Source organism: Colossoma macropomum, unplaced genomic scaffold (genome assembly GCF_904425465.1).
Source record: "Colossoma macropomum unplaced genomic scaffold, Colossoma_macropomum, whole genome shotgun sequence".
Taxonomy (NCBI): Eukaryota; Metazoa; Chordata; class Actinopteri; order Characiformes; family Serrasalmidae; genus Colossoma; species Colossoma macropomum.
In genome coordinates, this window is record NW_023494786.1 from 23,077,887 (window position 1) to 23,103,061 (window position 25,175).

The following is a 25,175-nucleotide window of genomic DNA, read 5'->3' on the forward strand; positions in this document are numbered from 1 at the left end:
ACACTTCACTGTGCGAGCAGACGCTCCTTCACTGCCAGCCTGAGTTATTTGTACACTGTGCTAATGTTACATGGTTTCAGGTGATATTGGATGTTGGTATCCGTGCACTTTTTATGAGTACGAGAGAATGAGCATGGTACCGGGTCGATACCCGATACCAGTATCGATATCAATTACTTTTTACTGTGGGACCACAGTTTGAACTAAGTTGGTAAAATGTCCAAATATAACATCTTAAAATTGCATTTTGAAGAATTTTAGCAACAAAATATAATGTTATAAAATGCATTTCAAAAACTCTTTTTAGCCCTTGGGCCGCCAAGTACATTACACTTTGGCCACCCAAGGTTAAAAACTGGACACTCCTGCCTAATGTATTTAAACTTCATATACCAAAGGTCAGCAACCAAATGTTAAGAAGAGCCATTTTGTCCTTTCAACAATAATCAAACCACCTTGGGAGCCACACCATTTTATGTCCATTTTAACATCTTGGCTGTAAATATGTCTCAGTATGTGCTAATGTCCTAGTACAGGCTAAAAAATAGTATATAAACAAAAAAGCAGAATTACTTTACTCTGCTTTAATCTTTAGCCCAGCTATAGCCACTTTTCTTGTATCTCCGACAGGAAACTTTTCCTCAAAAGTAGAATAGTTTCTTGTAAAATGTCTCCTAACATTCTATTTTTTACGAGGCTGAAGTCAGCTTCTCATTCGCCACTTCTTGTTTAAATTCGTGTTTGTGCTCCACCTTAAATGGTGCCTGAGGCACCAGAATGTAACTGCTGCACCACTGAAGGTGGAACGGGAAAATTCTGATTTCAGCTTCACAACTTTTTAGTGTTTGCAGATTAAACGTATCAGGAAACCAGATGGAGTGATCAGTCTGTCAATTCGTCTATTATTGATGTTCATCTTAAATTTTTCTCTTTGCCTTTTAGTTAGCTACTAACTAGGCAAGATTGTGTTGTGCGTTGCTACATGACTAGCGGTCTGCACGCTGACCTTCAGGGTTAGGGGGTGAATTAGCAGATATAGACTACATTAACTTGAGCTTTTTAGACCATTCAGTGTTATAATTGAGTTAAAATGATCAACAGAGCTTTATTTTACCGCAAAGGAGGATTATTTTATTTTTATCTAAAAATCGCATGTTGCCGACCCCTGTCCTATACGCACAAAAAATTCTTCTCATATATATATATACATATATATATGTATATATATATATATATATATTGTGCTAATGTTTCAGAATATAAATGGATGTCCTTATTTTTCCCATTTTACTTTTGTAGAGATTTCTAGACCTACCATAAATTACATAGTAAACTGTTAAGAATGGACTTCAACTCCCAGAATTCAAAGCAAAATACATTAATTTACCATAATTAAACAGAACTTTTACTGTTAAATAATAGCAACATGTACAGAGTGGGCTTATACAAATTAAGTTTGCTTTTCTTTTTACTTCTCATGAATGGAGTGGTGTATAATGGAAAATAATTCAAATTGCATTTTTTATGGATCTAATATCCCTGTATTATGTTCCTTTGGACTGCAAGGGCTGGTCTGGTACTCTGTTGGAAACACTGGTATGAATAAGACATGCATTTGGATATCGTACTCATTCCAATCTGGACACAACAGCTGCCAATTAAGTTGCAGAGAGCAGAAGTACCTCATCAAGTCATGTCTAACTCTCTCCCTGCCTCTACCTCTGTCTCTCTCCATCACAGTTAATAATTGATCAAAGTTTGCAGTCTGAGCTTTGATATAATCATGCCAACAATCTGGAGAGTGTGGACGTGTGTATGTGTGTATATCGTCCCTGTACATCAACACCACAACACATACACAGGCCCTTCATTTCAACAACCTTATGTCCACCCAGTGCTGTTCATGTTCTTATTGTCACCTAGTTTATTCACAGGCAATTCCCACCCATCATTCAGTTATTCTGAATTTGTTACCCCAAATAATTTTTCTGGAATTTATGAAATTGAACTGACTAACATGCCTAATGCTGTCTGCTGCCATCTGCTGATTTATGACTTGTGTTGGGCCATCATCAACTAAGCACACAGACCAGCACAGATTCAGAAAGATGACAGTAAATGCTCCACTCCTATCCATTAAACCTGAATCTGTGTTCACAGGCTACTGATTCGGCAAATAATATAGAACTAATCCAATCGGTTAATAAGATATGAGTTTACTTATTTACCACTGAAAAAAAGAACTGCACAAAAATAGCAGCCATCTAATCAAAATGTAATTTTCACAGAAAAAAAATAGTTTATTTCACATTGTGAAATCTCTTAAGAGTCATATGCAAAAGTTTGCTTACTGCTTATTTGCTGAATTTAACACATTGGGTGAAAAACAAAATGTGGCCTGTGCAAAAGTTATAGCTTATTTTATATTTTTTCTTTTATTTTGCTCAATATGTTAAACTCAGCAAATAAATCAAAATTTTACACTAAAATTTGGAGAAAAGTGTCATATTTAATTTTGCTCCCTGTACGTATTTCCCTGTACTTATTTTTACTTAGAAAATCAACAAAACATGTAATTTGACACAAACTCATTTGGCATACGACTGTGTAACCAGCCCACTGCAGTTTAGGGAGCTGTTAATTTAGCCAGACTGCTCATTTCTGTGGTCCATCCTATTTGTAGAAATCCACATTTGCCCACACTCCTTGGAAGAGAAAAGTAATTTTGAGTAATTCAGTGAAGACCTAGTGATCCACAAACACAGCACTAAGGGCCAGATTTACTAAACAGTTGCGATAGTGCTAATGCATTGTGCGCACACCAAAGCACTCAGCTAATTCATCAACTTGTGTGCAGAAGCTTTCTGCACATGTACATGAGGTTGCCAGGTTTTAGAGTGTCTGATTTAATGAATATGCATTTTAGGGTGTGACACTGCTTAGATGCAAAAATATGGGAGGAGACCATGCAAACTTATAATTCGAAGTGATTTACTAATGTGAACTGACAGGAAAATTGCTGAAAATTGAGGAGGTGCAATTACTTTGAAAATGGCTGCAGCACTGAAAGAGAAGACTGATTTGTTCTTAAAAGCAAATTTGTTTTTACATCTTTTCATTTCACTTTGGGCTGAGCATTAGCTCTTTCCATTAAAAAAAAAATACAAGGTACATTTACCAAATACATTTGAAAATGTATAAAAAAAGGCCAAAAACATTTTGTCCAATTTTAGAATACATATTTAAAAAGGTCCAAGCTTTTTCCACCAACCAATAACATCTTCAATGACAGTAAGCAGATCAGATTTGGTAACATTTTACATGAACCCTGCTACTTAACACTGACATAGACATGTCATGGCAGATTTCATGTACTGTCTTGAGCTGTCAAGGAAGATTATCTACAGTAATTTAACAGTGTCATTTTGCCGTTACCATTAAGTGTCATAACATTTGTCATAGTGTTTGATGTCACTATGGCTAACTTAACAAAAATTATCATGTAATATAGCCTGCATTGACATCAAACATGAAATCTGTAATGACAATTACTGGCAATGGTAACATGACACTATTATCACCGGACAAAACCTATGATGACAACTTATTGGAGCTTATGACAACCATGGCATGGTTATGTCAATGATCTGCAAAGCTAAAATGTGACCCATTTTATGGGTATAGTTTGTATATATAAAACCCTGAAATGTAGGGTCATTTTAGCTTTATATATATATGAATTATGTTTAATATAAAAATTCTTCTAATTATTCTCTTGTTCTTTGAAATGCAAGACATTGCTTGGTTTGTGTGGAATGTGAGACAAATCTTCAGGACTGTCCCTCAAAATAAAGGATGGAAGGTCATTGTGATCTATTTTTTAGCTCATCTATTGATCTTTCAGCAGTTCTAATTGCATTTATTTTCTTCACAGTGATCTCTCAAACTGCTTGTCTTTTAGCAGCTGGAATTCGCCTCCTCCCTCGGAGCATCCAGCTCTTTCTCCTTTCTCTGTTTTCTTCTGTCTGCAGCTGGTCAATATACAATCTGTGTGGACCTTTGTTTTAGCAGCTCCGCAGTTCAAACAAGTCAGTTTGTGGGTGATGTCATGAATGGCAGGTTGTGGTACATCAGGCAAACTAGAACCAGCTGCCCTTGCAAAATTTTAGCATGTGCTGCAGGTTTTGTTCACTCCTTGGTAAACCTGACCCCCCTAAGTATTTACCATATAAATAACAATGCTAAATGTGAATGTGAATAATATTAATGGATATGTGAAGCTCTTATTTCTATTGCTTTATGTAACAGACACTTTCATATCATGTTATCGCTGCTGTTTTTAAAAAGTAAATGAATAGTCCTTTTATAGGTTCAATTTTTTCATTTTTCAGGAGCGGAAGGTGCTGGACACATCATTTGTGAATGAGGACAAGACATGCTCACAAAAAGCGGTGGAAAATACACAGCGTTAACAGTTTTGTCAAGTAGTTCTTTGCAGGTTTTATGCTTTCTGTAGGATAAACATGTCATTTACATATTGCTTCACTATCTTCCACACTTTACATTGGTCATCACTACACATATTCAATACTTAACAACTATATTCACTGCAAAAAATGTCCTACAAACTACATTAACAGTTCTATGGGCTGCCACAGAATGAATATGAATATGAACAGGAGAAAGAAGAAGGAAAGTAACTTTCAGTGCTTGGCCCCCCAAAAGATACGACATCAGCACATTGTAATACTCACATTGTAATGCAAAGGGAACCCAAAGTTATAATTTCTTCTTCCACATGGAATATTTTGATAAAGTGAGAGGCCTACTTTCTAATTCAAATGCATAAAATAATAGACTGGATAAAAGCGCTCTTAATTTTGCAAACATGGCATGGCAGAGCGTGATAATACTCATCTAAGAAATAAATATTAATCAAATGTCATATGGAATTGGCAAATTAGAGAGACTTTCATGTTTTAAGGAAATACTGCTGGGTGTGATAATTGCTTGTTTGAAAAGGATTAAGCAAGGCAACCCACGTGGCCCAGGCCCTTTGAACAATAATTAAAAGCAAACCCAAATCAAATTTGATTTCCTCTCTTTGTAATTACTTTTCTGGCACCAAAAGCTATTTAGATTATGATCTCATTCAGGTATGCAGCACTCCACCATCAAATGAAAATGCTTATAATACCCATCTGCGCTGAAATGTCAATGGTCTAAAGCACTCCTGACCTTAAAAGTGTTCCCTCACACGATGCGTTCTGACCTTACTCGTAGGAGTATGGTAGTATATAGTAAGAAGATGGAACAGTTAATACAACTAGTACACTTGTAAGAGCTTTTCATACTTATATGTTTAACATAACTAGGATAAGAAGTGCATCATTGCTCATGCTGCAGAAGTAAATGAGAACAAGCCATGTGATAAGCATTATAGAAAATGATTTACGGCATATGAGCGGACAGATTGACCACTAAACTCAGAGATTAGTGACGTACTCTTTTAGTCTGTCACTGTGCAGCTGGGTCAGTTTGCTCTCTTTTCACCACTGTGCATTGTCAATATGTTTTAAGGTTCAAGATTTGTACACTATTGTGCAAAAGTCAGAGACCACCCATCATTAATTTTGAGTCAACGGCCAGTAAATGTAAGATATTCATTTTTTCAGCATCAGGAAAAAAGCAGAAAGCATAGAATTAACAGAAAACAAAGAAGCCTTAGCTAAATATAATGTCACAATTTTTACTTTTTGCCTTTATTACAGCTTCCATTCTTTCCAGAAGATTTGTTTTCAGTTTTTCTAAGAAATCTGCAGGAATATTTTTACACACCTTCAAAGCTCAGTCTTACAAGTTGGTCTGCTTCTCACAATCCAAGTAATCTCAAACACATTCAAAGTCTGGGCTCTGAGGTGGTCTATTGTTCTGAGAACACCAGCAGCTCCTTTCTTTGATTTGAACATGTTCTTCTAGCAGCTTCTTGATAGCTACACATCCTTTCAGACCCACAGCGTTGAGCTGTCTCTTCACTGTGGGCTGGATTTTTGTAGCAAGAGTGGAGCTTGATCTTCTCCTGTCTTTTAAAAATGAAAATTTTAACCACTCTAATATTTCTTTGACTTTCCTCTTTCTTATGCAAGCATAGTATCTTATATCTAATCTGCTCAGAAATATCTCCTGGCTGTTTTGACTGGAAATTAAATAAACACGGGGTGCTCTCTGTCTTTAGCAAAATACTGTATGCACATTTAATTTCTGCACTTGTGTTTTGACAGTTTATCTTCATGCCTCCAGATCTGTATTTTGGCAGCAGTTCCCATGCTTTCTATTTCGCATTTACATTTGAGTAAGACTGTTTTTAGCATAAATTCTAATATAATCTTACAGATGTTCCATCATGGATGCTTCATTTAAAGAGTATTAAAGCATTTAAGGGTCCAAGCCAAAACTATGAAGTTCTGCAGAGGAACTTCAGTGTTGAAGAGATTTCAGTACAGAGGCTATCAATTTGCTTTTATGAAATCCCTGACTCTGCTTTAATCAGTCTGAAAAATGGATGTGCTGGTGTTCACTAATCTGCTGAAGTATCTCCTCTCCTTATCACTGCAAGATTTACAGAAATGCACTTCTGTTTGAACAGCGGTTTCATTTGTGGCTGTTGCCATGCCAACTTTCCTTTCCCTCTTCTCCTTCTCCGTCACTGAGTGTGATTCCAATGCAGAGTGCTGCACAGCAATCACAGTCATTGCTACAGTACAACTCCAAAAACCTCTTGCAAAGCTTCCTCACCTAAAAATACTTTCAAACCTGTGGAACAAAGTGTGGCACTAACCATGAAAACTTCCCTCTGATTTTATGTATCAACATTCTACTGCAACAGTTGTATGAATATCTTTCTAGTTTGCTTCAGGTTGTGCTTTTGAGCACACTGTTCCTAACAACCTCATGGCTCTGAATTTTAACATGACCATTTGACTGCATTCTATTTCTAACAGAGCCTCTAACAATATTCTGAAATATACAAGATCATCAAAATGTTTCATGTCATGAAGAAGCTTATCAGTCCACATTGTTACTGACCATTATCACAGGTTTCCATGACTTTATCATAAAGCCCTAAGCAGGAACCTTTGAAGGTTCTTCTTTTTCTTGGGGTTAAGCAGTGAAGAGTTCTCTTAAAACTCCATTGGACTTAGCACATAGTTTTCTATTCACAGTCTGAGTACAGCTGAAGGGCAAAGAGGATCCATTTTCTTTTGTGGGACATAATATAGACATACCGCTGTCAAAACCATGCATAATTCTTCACATTTTTCATATCATTGCCATGCTGGCATTAAGGTTACTCACACAAAAGTGCAAAACTGCATCTAGAGCTCCACAATGTAGAGAATGTAAGCACTCAACTTCATCACAACCTTGGAGAGATGGTAGGTGGTAGATTGTGCGAGGAAGAAACAGACTCAACCATCACTCTCTCTGTGAGAAACTGCTCAACTCTGTCTTCTGGCTGAGACGTGAATCTGAATACCAGAAGAGCCACTAACCAAAGCTTTTATGGGCTTTTATGGACCCAAGAAAGTAAGGTGTCTGTAACATTTGGGTAAATTGTCTGCATTATGCCTTAAATGTCTGTTATAAGGCTTTTGGTTGAGATCTCCAGGCTGCAAATATGAACTATGATGTAAAACTGTATAAGAAATTTGGCAGAGGTAAGTAGTTCTGGATGGAATTGCAATGTTGGACAACAAATCTCAGTATTATTTTCCATGTCTCACCATTTGGATATTTATATTACACTATGGTACTATGTTACTACTGGAATTGCCATCAGATGCTTACATTCATTTCATTCATTTTTTTCATTTTATAACATTTCAGTCATGTCATAACCCACAGTCATATGCAAATGTTCAGGTGCACCTGGTCAACATGTTTAGTTGATTTTGTAAGTGAAAATATCCTTAAGTTAACAAATCCTCTACAGAGAATTCTTTCTATACATTTAATTGTTAACAGAAAATACGGCCTGTGCTAAAGTTATGGCATATTTTATATTTCACATTTTATCTCTTGCAATATATTAAACTCAGCAAATAATAACTAAGCAAATAAAAATAAATTGTGCACTACAATTAGAAGAAAAACAACACTGTTTGTTCCCTGTAGAGGATGTCTGACTTATGTTCACTTAGAAAATCAACAAAGCGTTAATTTGATTGGGCATTCAAACCTTTGCATACAACTGTATAAGTCAAAAATGCCTTATACCTTAAACATGCAATAAACTCAATCATTTCAGAAATCTTGAACATCTCAAATGACAAGCTTATTGTCCAGCTACACATCTTAGGACTTACTATTTTCTACACACTATTTTCTAACTACTATAAAAGTGCTATGTAAGTTATGCAATGATGAGGGTGGGGGATTGAAATGTGTTTAATGGGTTACATACATACAGAGATTTTAACTGTTCACCTACCATACTGTCATAATATATGAGCTCCAGTTCGTAGTCCGGTAAGATGTCACTTCGGTTGTTGACGAGGTCCAGGGCCATCTGGGCAGCGGGCAGGCACGCCTGTCCACCGGGCCAGCCACCACTCATCGGGAATAAAGCACCAATATACAGCTTCTTCTTTCCTGAAACCGCACATGGCCAGGAGATAAGGGTCAACAAAGTATGGCAGAGGGCAACTCTTATCCAAAGTCTCTTCAGATGACTCAGGCTCTCCATAGATGCAGCTTACAGTCCAGTTTCTGAGTCTCTGTCACAGGTGAAGTGTGGTCAGGGTTGACCCTGCACTATAACACAATATAATACACTATAATACAGCTTAGTTCCAGAAAGACAAACCACTCTGAGAAGGACACAACAATTCCGAGTGTCTTAAAGAAGTGTTAACAAACGCATTGCGCTTTAGAGTTAAAGGTGTGTCACAGATCCTTTAAAGATGCATAACAGCACCTGCTTTTGTAAAGTTTTAGGTGGAAGTTGTCGTAAATTTTTTGTAAATGCTTCCACAAAGTTTTTAATAACAGAACAACAGGAATAGAAACAGTTACAATATCATAGATGTGGTTAACAGGTCTTTAAGGTCTTTTCTTGATGACCTAATCCATGCACTTCTTTGGCATTTCAAAAAAAAGGAGAAGGAGTGCACGGAACGTCTCACTTTGGCTATCGATACTTTGAGACAGTTAACGTGAGCTTGCCTGCTGTTCATAAAATTCCCCAAAAACAGAAATAACCAAAGATCTACAGTGCACGACTCTACTGTAATCAGACAAACAAACTACTGTAGCAAATTTTTCATTCTCACTGCCATGTTTTTTTTCTCATAAAATAATCAGATTATCCTTTCTGATGTTCAAGACGGAAGAGGAACCGAGGGCAACGCCGGCAAGACGCTCAACACACTCCGCAACTCACAGCTGCCTGCATGAGACAAGATGAAGTTTTACACTCCAGCATACGAGTCCAGCATTTGATCAGAACAGTGAAAAAGAGCAATTATTCTGCGGCATAATCCTTTAATCCGACGGAAAGAGAGACGCAAAAGTGTGGGCAAGAGCGAGCGCAGAGCTGCGTGTGTGCACTGCAGCTGAGCAAAGCAGCAGAAGACACGAGGAGAGCAGAGCTGAGAGACAGCACCTCTATATACAGAGAGAGAGAGAGGAGGAGGGAGAGGATGAGGAGGGGGAGAGAGAGAGGGGAGAGAGGCAGGGAGAGAGAGAGATTGGAATGAGGGAGGGAGGGGAGAGAGAGAAAGAGAGAGAGAGATTGGAGGGAGAAAGGGAGGGAGGTGGAGAGAAACAGGACAGAAGAGAGTGGGGGAGACAGAGAGTGAGAGGAAGAGAGAGGAAGGATGGAAGAGACAGGAAAGAGAGGTAGAGGAAATACAGAGAGGACCATTTGTGTCCCTCTGTCTTCTCTCTGTATTAAGTTCTCACTGTAAGCTGAACCAGCCAAATAAAGTAAAAGACACAATATTACATTTTTCATTGTTTGTTCTGGTGTCACAAATGAACACATTTCAGTTTGTGCACTACTTTGTACAGAATATAGTGCCTGTTGTTGCTCGGGAGTGTTTGAATAATGTACAAGTAGATGAATAGGAGTCTTTCTCAGAGCGGCGCTGTATAAGCATTCAATATCACCTCCTGTCTTTCTCCATCTCTTTCCCTCTCTCTCACACACACAACCCCCAACACACAATCATGCTCAACAATCAAACTCTCAAGTCATTACCACCAGCACCTCATACCGAGCTCGAATCCATTAAATCAAGTACCAGCCTACGTGACCACTTTCAAATAGCTGAAAACGGCAGAATAATGTACGCTCTGTGCCACACAGTGGATGTGCTGCGGCACACAGTGAACGAAACGCTCCAACAGCTCCGTTTCTGCTGCTTTGCACACTGCACTGGGGTGTGAGGCAGGTGCAAACACACACAGCTCACACACACTGTAGCCTACTTAAAGCACCTGTCAGCACTGGAGCTGACGGCCAAAAGCAATCCTCTCAGCTCCCATCAGCCATTTACATACAGCTATGTACATGAGTCCATTTACATAAAGCCATATACACACAGCTATATACAAACAGCCATTTACATTAATTCATTTACATACAGACCTTTACACAAAGCCATACACAGTACTGTGCAAAGGTCAGAAACTGCCCTTCAGTTATTAAGTTATTCATGTTTCAGCGTCAAAAAATTAGAAAATGATTTAAGCGCTACAGCAGATGAATACGTTATCAAAATTTTCACTATTAAGTGCGTCCACTCTTTGCCTCTTTCACAGCTTCGACTCTTTGAGAGACTTTCTTTCACATTTACAATGAAATCTGCAGGGATATTTTTCCAAACCTCTAAAGCTCAGTCTTGGAAGTTGGTTGCATTTTTCACTTTTCATGATCCAAGTTATCAACACATTCATTAATGTTGAGGTGTCCAGTCTGTTGTTCTGAGAACACCAGCAGCTTCTTTGTTCGATTTGCAAATTTTCTTTGTTTTTTTGTCTGTGTCCTTTTCTCAGTGAGGGCTCCTTGAGAGCCACACATCCTTTTAGGCCCATAGCACAGAGTTGTCTTCTCACAGTGACAGGTTGGACAGATCTGAAGGAAGAGTGGAGCTAGATTTTCTCTTCTTTCCCAAAGATGAAAGCTTTAAGTGCTGTTTATCCGATGGTGACAGTTTGTGGTCTACCAGGTCACACGTTTGTTAGGAGTCTTTTCTCTGTCTGTTTAAATCATTTTTTTAACTCCAGTTTTGGAAACTTATTTTTTTAACTGATTTTTCTTTGACTTTCCCTTTTCTTATGCAAGTGGACAATTTAAAATCTAATTTCTTCAGAAATATCTTCTGAAAATGGAAGAACTTGTACTTAATGGTCACTTTGACTAACAAAATAACTAGATCAAATAAATAAATTAAAAATAAACGACTGTTGCATGGTACTGTATGCACAGAGCCATATACAAAGACAGACATTTATACACAAGATAAATGTTTCCTCCGAGCCTCTGATATTGTATCACATTATAAGATGCTATGGCCAACAGAAGCAAAAAAACAAATTATTGAGTATTTCAAATCAAGGAGGTCAATGTAGTGTACTAGTGTATGCGCTAATGTATGCACTAGTTGGTGATGGTGAGGACAGAGAGACTGTATCAAAGATACTGTCCACTGTATGTCCAAAAATTTATAAACATCTGCCTATTAGACATTTCTTATGAAATCATGGGTATTTTTAGGGAGTTCCCCCTTTGCTGCAGTAACAGCCACTATTCTTCTAAAGAGGCTTTACACTAGATGTTAGAACACTGCTGTGAAGAGTTGATTACATTCAGCCACAAGACCATTAGTGAGGTCAAGTACTGATGTTGGATAATCAGCTCTGGATGACAAAACACCTCTCCAACTTCAAATGCACTAATTATAAGGGATGTCGGGACACTTTCAGACATATAGCATCATTCAGCACATTCAGTGGTCCATGCAGCTATCACCTGACTGATCAACACAGACTGAGCACAACATATGTTTTCTTACTCTTTTCAGTTTTTTAAAAACAGCCCGCTGCTGCTCTGCACGCTTTGAAGTTGACCTGAGCCCATCCCGAGCTCCGGCAGACCCCAGCTCTTCCTGTGACATTTGGTGCTCTCTCTCTCTCTCTCTCTCTCTCTCTCTCTCTCTCTCTCTCGGTGTGAGTTTAATTCCAATCTCTCCACATGCCACTCATGAATTATTTACTCCTGATCTTTAGTTGATATTTAATGAAAGAACACCAGGTGACACCTACCATGAAGCGAGATAATTACGGAGATATGAGTTTCTCAGTGTAACTACCTTCATATCTTCCAGCAAATTATAGGTTTATATATTATTAAGTGTAAAATGACTACACTCATGCTGTAAGTCTGCAAGTCAGTGAACGATCATTTTCCAAAATGGAATGAAAAACTGAAAATGTCCTCATTGGTCCAAAAGTGAAGAGATCAGATTAAGCTAGAGGATTATACTAGAGTTTAGCAGGGATGCACTGATGTGAGAATCTTGGGTTGATGCCAATGTCTGATATTTTCATGTAAATATCTTGCAATGCCGAGACATTTATAATATATGTAGAAATTACACTGCACCAAGCTCGGCAACTGGTACTCACCAAAACCACTGTGTGTTTGTGAGTTATCATGATTATGCTACGCATACACACACACACACACATACACACTCTCGCATACACACACACACACACACACATACACACACTCTCGCATACACACACACATACACACACACACAATTACAACTACCTGGATTGACCGTAGAGAGAAATATAACATTGACTACTGTAGAGCTACAAATGCAACAAAATGAATAAAACACAGACATTTAGCGCAGTAGCCCAGCATCGCGTAAACATTCTGCTGTTCTGAAGTTCAATAAACAAGTCATCAAATGTCAGTTTTAAATATCAGTCAAATGTAAACATGTGTCCAACGATGCTAATTTTTTAAAACAATTATCTGCCGATATAGAAATGATTCCAATATCATTGTGCATTTCTAGTTTTAAAATCTCTAACATAATATAGAAATATGCAAATATGTCTTTTACTTCTAAACAGACCTTATCTCACATGACAAGATACTGTGAAACAGAAAATATTCTGTGATGTCTTTTTAATGTTTCCTGCAGCTTTAGACTGTTTAAGGCAAGTTAATGTGATTAAATACAATTCAATGAAATGTGAACATATTGGTCCATTCATCACAAAATGATCACGTAATGTGAAAGGCAGCTGACATTTTCAATGTATTTAATTCAAAAATAATAAAAGGACAGCAACAATAGACTGTATATTTAAAGGGTTTTAGTCCAAAAAGCACTGTAGATAACTTTCAAAATAATCTTATATGTTGTTGGGAGTGGGCTTTACACATACAGGAAATATCAATGCTATATTACAATTAACATCATCTTTACTGGAGAAATAAAAATGTATTTTCCATTATATATCAGCTGTTATTCTTTTCAAAAATGTTTATATCCAAAATTGATAGAAATTGATATGCAGCATTTTGTAATGAAACTCTTCATATTTACTTTTGAAAACATTACTATTCAGATTTCCAAAATGCTCAGATATTTCTGAAAAGGTCCTTTTCTTAACCCTCAGGCCTCAGCAAGAAGTAAAGTCCTCACTGATGTTTTTGCAGTGCAATATGCTGAAGGTAAAGTGGACACTGACAGTCCCTTAATGCAGAAATTCAGCAGGTTACAGCAGTTCTTTAGTGCCATGTTCCTGGCAGTTCAGTGATTATGATCAACAATCTGTGTGCCGCCTACTGCAGCATTAACAATTTAACGTGGCTTTTGTCAGGTTGGTCTTGCTGATCCACAAATGAGAGGAAATGCGACACATAACACACATATGCACGGAAACATAAATGCGCATGCATACACACGACTGCACACACACACACACGCCAAGAGCTAATCTTCACCCTGCTGAGACTGCACTACAGTAAATAAGCAGAGATCCCTCCCTGTGAGTTAACGGTGGGGTGAGCATGTGGGGGTCAGGAAGAAAGAAAGGGCGAAGGAAAGAACGAGGAGGGGAAACAGCAGGCAGAAGGACTGGATGGATGGATTTATAGATTGGTGGGTGGATGGATGGATGGATGGATGGATGGACATGGATGGAATGGATGAATAGGATAAATGGATGAGTGGATGGGACAGATGGATGAGTGGATGGATGGATGGATGGATGAATAAATGGATGGATGGATAAACTGGGAACCAGTCTAAAATAACTTAATAGGTGTGGAAATTGTATAAAATTTTAAAAGATTTTTAAGTTGCTGTTTAAATCAGCAAGAACAGTTTGACTGAGAAGAATAAACAAACAACAATAATGAAGTCGGCCTTGTTGGCCCTAGAAATTCATTCTAAGCCTAAGAAGAAAAACAAGCTTCTCAAATGTGCTTAAAAGTTTAATCAGCTTGGTCAAGGCTCCATCTTTAATTGCAGTTTTTTCTTTTCAGCAGAAGCCTATTCTTGGTAAAAGACAGCCCTCTTGTGGTCAAATGAAGCATTACAATTACGGCCTAAGCCTTCACATTAAAACATTTTCAGTAGAAATGTCCTGGTAGGCCACAGCACTGCAGACTTCAGCCTCCTGCCTCACTAAACTCACCTGATTCAACTCATTGGCTAATTGACAAGGCCTTCGCAAGCTCAATTAACATTAATCTCTGCAGAGATGTGGCCCTGAAGAAATCCAATTTGATGTAACTGACTTTGACTTTAACATTTTATTTCAGTTACAGCAGCTTCACAGCACATGAAACACAAAAGTGCACAACTTAAGATGGCACGTCAAAGGAATAGGTCTGAATTTTGAGTAACAGATAAGTATTATTCAAAGTGCGGTTCATGACTCCCCTTTGTAAACAATATACTCTTTTTTGTCAAACTTTGTCTAAAATACCAATACATTTAAAAACACCAGGTCTTACCTGTATAATTCCTGTCATCTGATGGCAAGCAGAAATAGAGAGCAAACAGAATTCAAGTTAAAGAACAGAAAGTATTAGATTATTAGAGTATTAGAGTAGGTGCTGCAAAGTGGGGTGTTCATATGGGTTATAATTACTTTGTGATAACTTGTTGTCTAATAGTCTTTAACTCTTAGGAGTCACAATCATTGCCAACGAAAACAAAAGCATAATGTAAGTCGATATTATTAGCTCATTAAGTGCAGATATTCTATACAAAGTGGAAAAATTTTATGATTTTATTTAATGTAAGGTTACTGTTTTGTGTACAGTCTCGTTTTGCAAAAAGAAAAAAATGCCATGTTTTGTCATTGCCTGATGTGCAGACTCAAACTTGTTAATACAAATGGAATTGGATAGATTTAAGCAATCCCAACATACAGAGACAAAGAGAAAGAAAACTTGGGTAAAAAAAGACACGACCAGCTAGTGCTCACTAGACTGAACTGGGCTGGCAGAACTGTCGGTTTGAGTGAGTGTGAGAGCCGCCCTGAGAAATTCCCTGAACCATTAACATGTTTGCCCCTCGTCAGCTTCCACACTTTCTCAAACAAAACAAATTCCACATCAGGAAAACCGGAGTCACTTTTGATTAAGCCTAGACAGGTATGAATGTGGCTTGTGGTTTGAGTCAGATGCCCTGTTCATAACAGCATGCATGTACACTGATTTGCCTGTTTATTAGGAACATTTTATAACATTTTACCTTTTATCTACACTCACTTGTCATTTTATCAAGTACACCTACCATTAACAGTGGCCCTCAAAAGTATTTGGACATTTGTGCCATACTTAAATGTATTAAGTTCATTGTGTAAGAAAACAAAAGGTCAAATCAAGAGGCATTTATTTTTAAACAGACCATTCCAAGACTGTCAAGAGTTTTTTGCCAGAGTTTTGTTATAAAAGGCAACTACACGCTTTGAGCAGTTTTTTTGCCTTCTGCAAATTAATGCCTTTGTACAATTCAACACGACTTTAAGAAAAACAGCACCAGACTTTAATATTTTCACCTCTGTGCTTTACAGTACTCTTATTGCAGTCTAGCTGGAGTTCTTCTCCAGGCTTTCTCCACACAAAGAGTCTACCGTCAGCTAGACGTTGTATTAAAAGTGTTTTTCTTTGAAACAAAAATGATTTTGTTAAACATTTTATGAAGTAACTTAAAGAACATTCTTAAAGTTTACAAATGGTTAAAGTTCCCATATACTTTTGGAGCCACTGTGGGTGCACACTGTAGGTACACCATTACCAACTGTAGCTCATCTGTTTCTATGCACAACTGTTTGTAACATACCCATACCTGCTGGGATCCTAAAACACTTCACTGCTGTGCAAGCTATATCTGGTTAACAGTGACTATTTTACACTGATGGGGTAGAGGAGTGCTGGTAAATTATGCAGCAACATATGGGCTACAGTCAGTAATTATAAACCTATAAAGTGTACCTATATGGTAGATGTAGGTATTTCTGATAAAACAGCCAATATAGCTACAAAGTAAACTGGCAACTCAGTATATGAATGTGTGTGTGTGTGTGTGTGTGTGTGTGTGAGAGAGAGAGAGTGTGTGTGTATGTGTAGCATAATCATAATAACTTACAAACACATAGTGGTTTTGGTGAGTCCCAGTTGCCAAGCTTGGTGCAGTGGGAGATATTTCTGCCCTCCAGCAGGAATCCAGCATGACAGCTGTAATGCAGCACTGTGCCTTCTACTGGAGGTCCAGCGGGCAGCACTGTCACTCTTCCATTCTCCAAAGACGTCCAGACACGTGGACACAGCAACACTGACAAGTAGAGAGATGCTTTTAGTACATCTGCTTTGTTGTTTCAGAATGAGGCAATACGCACATCCAGCTGGCCCATTTGCTCATGGGCCTTTAGCATTAAAGGGAAAGTCCTCCAAGTTTTTAAACTTACAGACTCTTTACAGCGGTGGTGACAGAAACCAGGGGATGCAATTTATACAACGCAAATATAGTGCTTTTACTTCATATTCACAATGATAAGTGCATCTATATGTGTCTTTTGAGTTTTTATATGTAACGCCGATATTGGTAAAATAGTGCTAAATCAGAAAAAATACATTTTTGGGGGATTATTTTCAGACGGCTGGTTCCTTTCACCACCACTGTGAACAATTCAGAGTCATTAGTTTTCTCTAAAACGGAACACTTTACATCAAACCACTCTGAATGACTTTCTTTACACCTTAACCATTTAAATAAGCAGACATTTTGAAAAACTGGTGTAATTCCTACATTAAGCACTCTTCCATTTTCTTTATATTTCAAGATTTAATATAAAAATACTAGCTGGCTGATGCTTTAAAGGGCTTATTTCATGGAACGCAGATTTTTCTTCACTGTTCTGAAATAAAAGAGTTGTTAAAGTTTCTAAAGTTACCATTTACTCCTTACTCCACACAGTCCATTCACTGTAAAGACTACCTAAACAAGAGAAAACATCTTAACTCTAGCCAACATAGCTAATATTTCTCACTAAAAAATTGTTGTAAGAATATTCCAAGACCATTTAGTCTATTTCTATACATTTTTATTTGTTTTAAGTAATTGTATCTACTGAAGGTGTCTTATTCAACTGGCAGATAATATACTGGTATTGAGACATAATGCAGATAATTTTGCTGATTTCAAGAAATAATACCTGAAACAAGTAAAATTCAGATATTATTAGATTAATATTTGATTCCTAAATATTTAAATTATCACCAGATAAAATGACCTAAAACAAGTAAAAATGTATAGCAATAGATTAATTATTGTATAATATTCTTACAATATTCTTCTGATATTCCTCTTAGATTTAAGATGATTCCACTTGCTTTTGCCATGTATATGGAAATTTAACTGCAAAAACTGCCTGTACTGAACTCACTATTTCCTCATGAAAACCAACACAGTTACATATATCGGGCTATTCAGCCTACAGCACTTAGCCCTGCCCACTCACACTCAAGTTACAAGGAGTGTTTCAGCCTGATCTGCTTTTTGAACGAGGCACAATACAGGGCAGCCAATCAGAACACAGCACATTTACATATATCAGCCTGAAAGGCACAGTAACAAAGACAGCTTGTATAATTGTGGGATAAACAGAGGTAGGAAAATGGTCATGTAAAAATGAATTATGACCATTTTTAGTACATAAAATACACGTTACAAGTGAACCCCAGGGAGAAAGTTCATACAATATGTTTAAAACAATCATATGTAATAGACCAATAATAATGATAAATAATAAATAATAATGTAATAAGTCCAAGGTATGTTTGGTTTAATATTGTATCTCAGAGGTCTTGGAATGTTCCAGGTTTTCCAGTCTTAACAATGGAAATATTCGGGACACATGACTTTAAGGACCTACCAAATAAATCCTACTAATCATATGTATTAAATAGCAATAAGTACTTAAATCTGAACCTTTGTTTCTCATCAAAACCAGCCATGAAATACAACCTACAAACTTCAAAGTGCGCCAGTTTCACAGCACAAATCCCTGTTATATAACACCATATGAAAGATTCAGCCAGAGCGTTTACCTTGCAGTGAAGCCTTCACTTTTTTTTACAGCCATATTGACTGGTACTGGGGCAGCTTCAGTTAACGGCTATGATTAAATGTGATTAAAAGTGTTTCAAACTGAGCCCCAGCACTCTTGATTCAAGGCATTTGGGAAGTTCTGAAGCAATTAACCGATTAAAGTGATATTGGCTATCAGTTGTTGTAGTAAAATCATTTCATTTACATTTACATTTACAGCATTTAGCAGACACTCTTATCCAGAGCAACTCACAAAAAGTGCTTTGTTGTCTACCTAGAGAAAGTATCTTTGTTAGTTACAAATAGGTAAGAGAGTTTTCATTGATTTCATAGGTTTCATTTTTGATATGTACATACTGGTATACACTCTGATCTGATGTATATTGTTTCTGGACTATTTCTGTCAAATACCCATTTTATAATACCTGTGAATACACACGTAAAGTTACTCTATCAAGTGTTAAAGAGAAAGTTCTTTTAATCATCAGAAAGTTCTTTTAATCATAAACTGAAGCATCAGTTTAAGATACTTAAATCTCAGATATTTGAAATGCTTCTCATCTTTCCCATTTTGGCTATGTTCACATTACCAGACCGAATGTAATGACACAAACACGATTTTCAGCCTTAATGTAGAGGTGGGCAATATGACGATATTTTAATATTATCCTAACCTTAACGCCGCAATACATTTTTTGTGGATATTGTTAGTATTTAAAGAACACCGACTTACTACATGTTTCATCACAAGGAGAGCATAATTCGTCCTGTCCAATTGTACTTAATTGTGCAACGGTGTATGTGAAACACTGATCATAAATCACTCTATTTATAGTTTATCATAGTATTTTCAAATGTGGCACTACTGGTTCTGACTTTTTTTCAATTCCAACTTACCTAACCTCAAAAAACTAAATACCTTTTTTTGATGTAATAAGTATTGTAATGTTATATTTGTGCCATATTGCCCACCCCTACTTTAATGTGACACAGATTGGATGTTTTCAGAGCTGTGTGGACACGAATCTGATGTTTTCAAATCAGATCTGAGCTACTTTCTTATGTGGTCATAGATCAGATACGATCAGATTGTGGCCATAATGACCTTTATGACAGCGCTCATATCAGAATTCATGTATTTTTTTCACTGATAATGAACCATTTTTTCACCTTGGTCTCGCTCTAACAATGAACAGCTGAGAGCTGTTCAGAACGAATTATCTTCATGACAAAGGCTTGTTCTGCTGGTTACTTAGTTTGTTGTTCATGACGCACAAGCATCACGTGATGTTCATTTATGTGATGTTATTGATTAGAATGTGCACATGCAGGTTGTTACAGTTCACAAGTATGTTCACATTACTGACAGATTACTTACCTACACAAATGTAAACCATCATATTAGAAACATCGGATTTGAACAAAAAATCACAATTAAACAATGTTTATTATGTGAACATAGCCTTTCAAACCTCACTACCTGCCCATCTCCTCGCTGTCCCTACCTCCTAACTCTCAATCCAGGCTCTCTGTATTAAGGGTCCAGGCTTCTAGGTTTAAGTAGAAGCTACCTAGAAGTTCACAGAGTTCTCTCTCATCCTACTGTCATATAGTTTCTTCTCATACTACTACCATATTTTAAAAATGTGGTCCGAACGTGCAAAGTACATGTCAAACTCAAACGGGAATACCAACACAAACGTGGCCTTTTACAGTTAATGACTTTCATTGAGTGAACTGAATGAATGAGTCACACCTCTTGAAGGACTTCAAATTCATTCTTTTTTAACACCCAATTCATAACTAAGACATTTAGCAATCTAGCAAAGAAGATCCTATTTAAAGCTAACACTGCTCCCTACGGGGGTCTGTTTAAGGGTCACATCCTTTGAGCAGTTGTAGAGGGGCTTTTCACTGAGTCAGAAACGCAGTCTATTCAACTCCAAAGTTAATATTTCCTATCACCTGACATCCTCAGGGAACTTAAAGTATCTGGTAATGAATCACAGAGATGTGCTTACAGCATCGGCTCTGATGGTCCATCTCAGTCCAGGTGCCATCGGAGAGACACTTGCGTACCTTGGGGCCCACGATCACCCTGCTGCCCCGGCAGATGTACTCTATCTCATAGTCTACAGGTAAAATCTGCACGCTGCGGATCTACAACGACAGAGAGAGATGAGGGGGGAAAAGCCAGAGATGATATATGAGATTCCTTTGTTATGTAATGATGTGCTCTCCAGGCTAATGCGGTACTGTAGAGCTGTCAGTCTAATGCACTGCACCAACCCTACCTGCTCCTGAGTCAGTCCTCTGTACCGAATCCCTCCATCTCTAGGGGGCCGAATTATTGCGCATCCTGAAAAAGAGAGAAAAAATGTGGCCAAAGTACGCAGAAGCAAAATATTTACAGTTGAAATGTTTCACATTGGTTTTAGGTTAAAGACTAGAGCTGGTCCAGCGTAATTAAGCAATAGAACACAAGAGGACACCATTAACATCATGGCCATTCAGTCGCAGGCAAGTACTGTAGATCATCATGGTCATGATGTTGCTCACAAGAACAGCCCTGAGTGTCCTATTGCTTGTATACAACTGTTAGCACACAACAGTTAGTTAAATGCAAAATAAAAAAACTAAATCAAAGAAGCCCCATATTTCATATTAAGTGTGCTTTAACACTGTTAATTCTTTCAGCCAAAAAAGTAGCTTCCTTTTGTACTACAGATAGAGCCATACAACTGTTGCAATATCAGGTTCAACTCAGCTTTTTCAGTATTTCTGGCTAATTCTTGTTTGTTTAGCTGTTCTGTAGTCACAGTTCAGAATTTGATGTACTCCTCCTGCTGTCACACTCTTCTTCAAAACGTGACAAAATGAGCTGCAAGTAAAATATTATCTAATGTATTCAAGTTCTGTTTCTGTATGTGGTAAAAACATTCTAATGGTTGGCTGCAAAGTAAAGCGAGTTGTTACTTGCTTTATACCGTTACAGATACAGTTACTAGGAGAAAAGTGCTGTTAGCACAAATAACAAAATGTCTAGAGCTCTTCTCAACCAATCAGACTGTGCTGTCAGAACCAACAGCTGAACAATGGAATGTAGCACATTTAACACAACCACTATCATCGCATGTGTTCACAAGCAGACTTCATCCACTGGAGGAGTCCTAATGAAGCCCTCAGGCCACAATCTACATATTAAACTAGGGCCGGACAGTATGACAATATTTTTCACTATTGTGATAAATTAGGTCACACTACACGTTTCTGATCATATAGTGGATATCTTCAGCACTGAAAGAACACTTACCAATAGCATGTTTCCTTACAAAGATAGATTAATTAGTCCTGCAAAATGTAAATTATTCAAAAACAATATGAAGTTTGTGCTTTTAAGGACAACACATTTTTGTGTCTTATTTAATGCTGGTAAATTAAAATGTCTCACAATTTTAACATACTATAACATAACAGCACATATTTTGTGCCACAAGAACACAGCAAAATGCTGTCACACAGGCTGTTTGTACCTTGCACAAATATGCACTTTCAGTGATCTGATTGCACCCATATTTCACTTGACCACATATAAAGCCAGGTGTAAACAACCCCAGGAAGTACTGTTATCAGGATACGATGCAGCCACTTTCGCAGGAAGTCAGAGACAGATCTTAAATACATTTAACACAAGAGTAAAGGGAATGTGTTTTCCATATTAGCATACATTTACATAAGTGGGAAATGTGTTGGGTAGCAGGTGAGAGGAAAGGAAACGTAAGATGGAGGGTAAACAAGGCTGGAGTTACCCTCAAACCAAGTGCCTTCTTGCTCTTTGGGCCAAAGAAAGAATTCAAGCTTGTCAGTTTATATTATGGGGAGTTAATGGAAGTAAGAGGGAAACTACATAAGGGTTGATGTGCTTTTTACACAAGAAAGTAAAATCGGATCTAGTCACACCAGAGATGCGTTTTAATGAAAAGTCTAAATGGTATCCAGCTAAAATATCCACACATGATCTGCACAGGAAACTGGTCAATGCAAGATGTAAACAGCCTTACAGCCTGCTTACACACTGCCTGTGCTAAATAAGACCCCGTTTACACTTGACATTAACACGTCCTGTGTGATCCGATCATAAGTAGACAACACTAAGCACAGGGGTGGATGGGGAACAATGCCTCTCAAAGGGACTGTATACACTTCGAATTAATATCTGATCATGGTGATCTATTCGTGGTGATGAGATCATCATCCAGCCAAAACACAACACATTTACACTAGTCTTTTTCAAATGTAGGTTCTGTATGCTGATATCGATTGGATCTAACTTCCCTGAACAATATTTACATCTTTAACTCAGGCTGGTGTGGCACCAGTGCAGAGTACGTGTGGCCTCTACATGCTATGCTGTGTTTAAGGCTTTACAAATCACAGTGCAGTGCTTTCCAGCATTTTAAGCTACAGAGGAAAAAAACAAAACAAATTATGTACATTCTGCTTAGCAGCCACAATTGAAACATAGTTGAAAGAAAAAAATGAGTCAAAATCACAGCCAGGAGTGCTGAGAGAACTGCGTATGGTCCTTCACAGGCAACAAATGGCTTTTTGCATTTGTAAGCCTACATTTGAAAAAATAAGTTGTTTAATACTGGTGAGTCGACTCTTTGAGTTGGCTCTTTTAGGCAAACATTGCAACTATTTAATCATAGCCATTGCTTCACCTGCTCTTCCCCTTTTCTGTATCTTAATATTTTATACTAATAGTAAAACTTTACTCTCTGCTTACATTCTTCTCTCTGTTCTTGTGTGATTGTTTGCTGTCCAGTGTCGACCAGAGGAGGATGGGTTCCCCTTTTGAGTCTTGGTTCCTCTCAAGGTTTCTTCCTCTCACTCTTAGGGAGTTTTTCCTTGACACTGTCGCCATTGCTTTGCTCATGGGAACTTTGACCTGGATTTTTCTGTAAAGCTGCTTTGTGACAACACCTGTTGTAAAGAGCGCTATATAAATAAACTTTGACTTGACTTGGGAACTGCTTTCATTGAACAGCTGATTTTTTTGTTTTCACATTCACAATTCACACAAATAGATAGATCTTATGACACTATAGGTCATGGGATCTTCCTCCTCTGACTCATTCAGTATAATGCCAAATCTGGCAAGAACAGTAATAATAGTGTTTTTGTTTTATTCTTACTCATGTCTTGACAGTTTCACATTTATTTAAAAACGTTGTTTTCAACAAATGTACCAGACAAAAAAAACAATTTTGTTAATTACCTAATTTAAAGCTAGACTAAGGTTTGCTTGAAAATTAACTGACAGATAATATTGCTCACTTAGCTACTTTGGGGAAAAAAAGCTGGCAACTCTATTGAATAATGAGCCATTTGGGCGCTGAAGGAGCCTGCTCTTATTAGTGAGCTGAGCAAGTTAATCTGACTCACTGAAAAGAACCGGAAAGCTCACCACTATGTTTAACGAGAGAGGCAGAAGCAGAAGCAGAAGGTGGCTTGCGTATATGAACAACGTCCACATATGGAACACATTTAATGCCAGGTGTAAAACAGGGCCTCGTTGTGATCTGATCACCACCTTCAGAGGTGGTGAGGGATGCATATCACCGTATCACATCTGTAGTTTGAATGCTAATGAGTCCAGATGCATTCCCAGCAACTAGGTTTGTTCAGCAGAGAGAATAAGTAGTGCTGGCTGATCTGATGAGCTGCATTTTGAAACTTTTGGTCTAAACCACTCAGATAACTCAGTGGTTATCTGGGCTTCTTGAACACTAACGCAAACAGATTAGCTCCAATATTTTTTTTCTCCAAGTTTCAGCCTCCATCCACACAAACACTGCAGTTTTACGTGTGATGAGCGTCTTTAGGTCTCTGTATCTGACAGACTAAAAACAGGACTGTCTGTTTCTGATCTGAAATCAGATTTCATTATTATTGAGCAGAGTTAGCAGAGCAGTTAGTTTTATTCATTTTTGCTTTATCATTACAGGAGAAATACAGTAAAGCAGCCTATCTGCGATGTAACAGCTGTTTGTGTTGTTCCTTTACTGTTTCTGCCTCTTTCAAAAACAGTTTTAAGGAGCAATGCAGAATATCTGTTGCTGTACACCTCATGAAAACCCTCTTTAAGAAAGTAGGAATTAGAAAATAGGGCAAGTGTTTTATGCCTGGTAACACTTTCTATGAATGTCACATTTGTAAGCATCTATAAACACATTTATAACATGTTATAATGTATTCATAAGGCATTATAAACATGGTTATAAATATTTATAAAAAAGAATTACACTGAATTACACTTTATAGCCATGTTCATTATACATTATGAATTGTTACTATAATGCATTATAAATAGTGTTAATAACATGTTATAATGTCAGTGCCAAAGAAGTCAGTCCCAGCTTGGACAGTGTAAAGTAAAAACAAATACCAAGCTAATGGTGGTGTACATTACCTTTCCCACATTGGGTAAAACACTGAGGGCAGCACTAGTTTAAA

General features: G+C 37.5%; 1 protein-coding gene across 1 annotated transcript in view; it reads right to left on the reverse strand.

Moving 5' to 3' along the window:
* gabbr1a (gamma-aminobutyric acid (GABA) B receptor, 1a) overlaps positions 1 to 25,175 on the reverse strand; it is a 65,445-nt gene that overhangs the window by 34,928 nt on the left and 5,342 nt on the right. The window contains exons 3-7 of the mRNA XM_036564356.1: positions 20,951 to 21,015; positions 20,678 to 20,816; positions 16,695 to 16,880; positions 15,053 to 15,070; positions 8,492 to 8,652 (exon numbers count right to left, since the gene is read on the reverse strand). Coding sequence (XP_036420249.1) covers positions 8,492 to 8,652; positions 15,053 to 15,070; positions 16,695 to 16,880; positions 20,678 to 20,816; positions 20,951 to 21,015 — 569 coding nt within the window. The remainder of the gene's footprint in view (positions 1 to 8,491; positions 8,653 to 15,052; positions 15,071 to 16,694; positions 16,881 to 20,677; positions 20,817 to 20,950; positions 21,016 to 25,175) is intronic.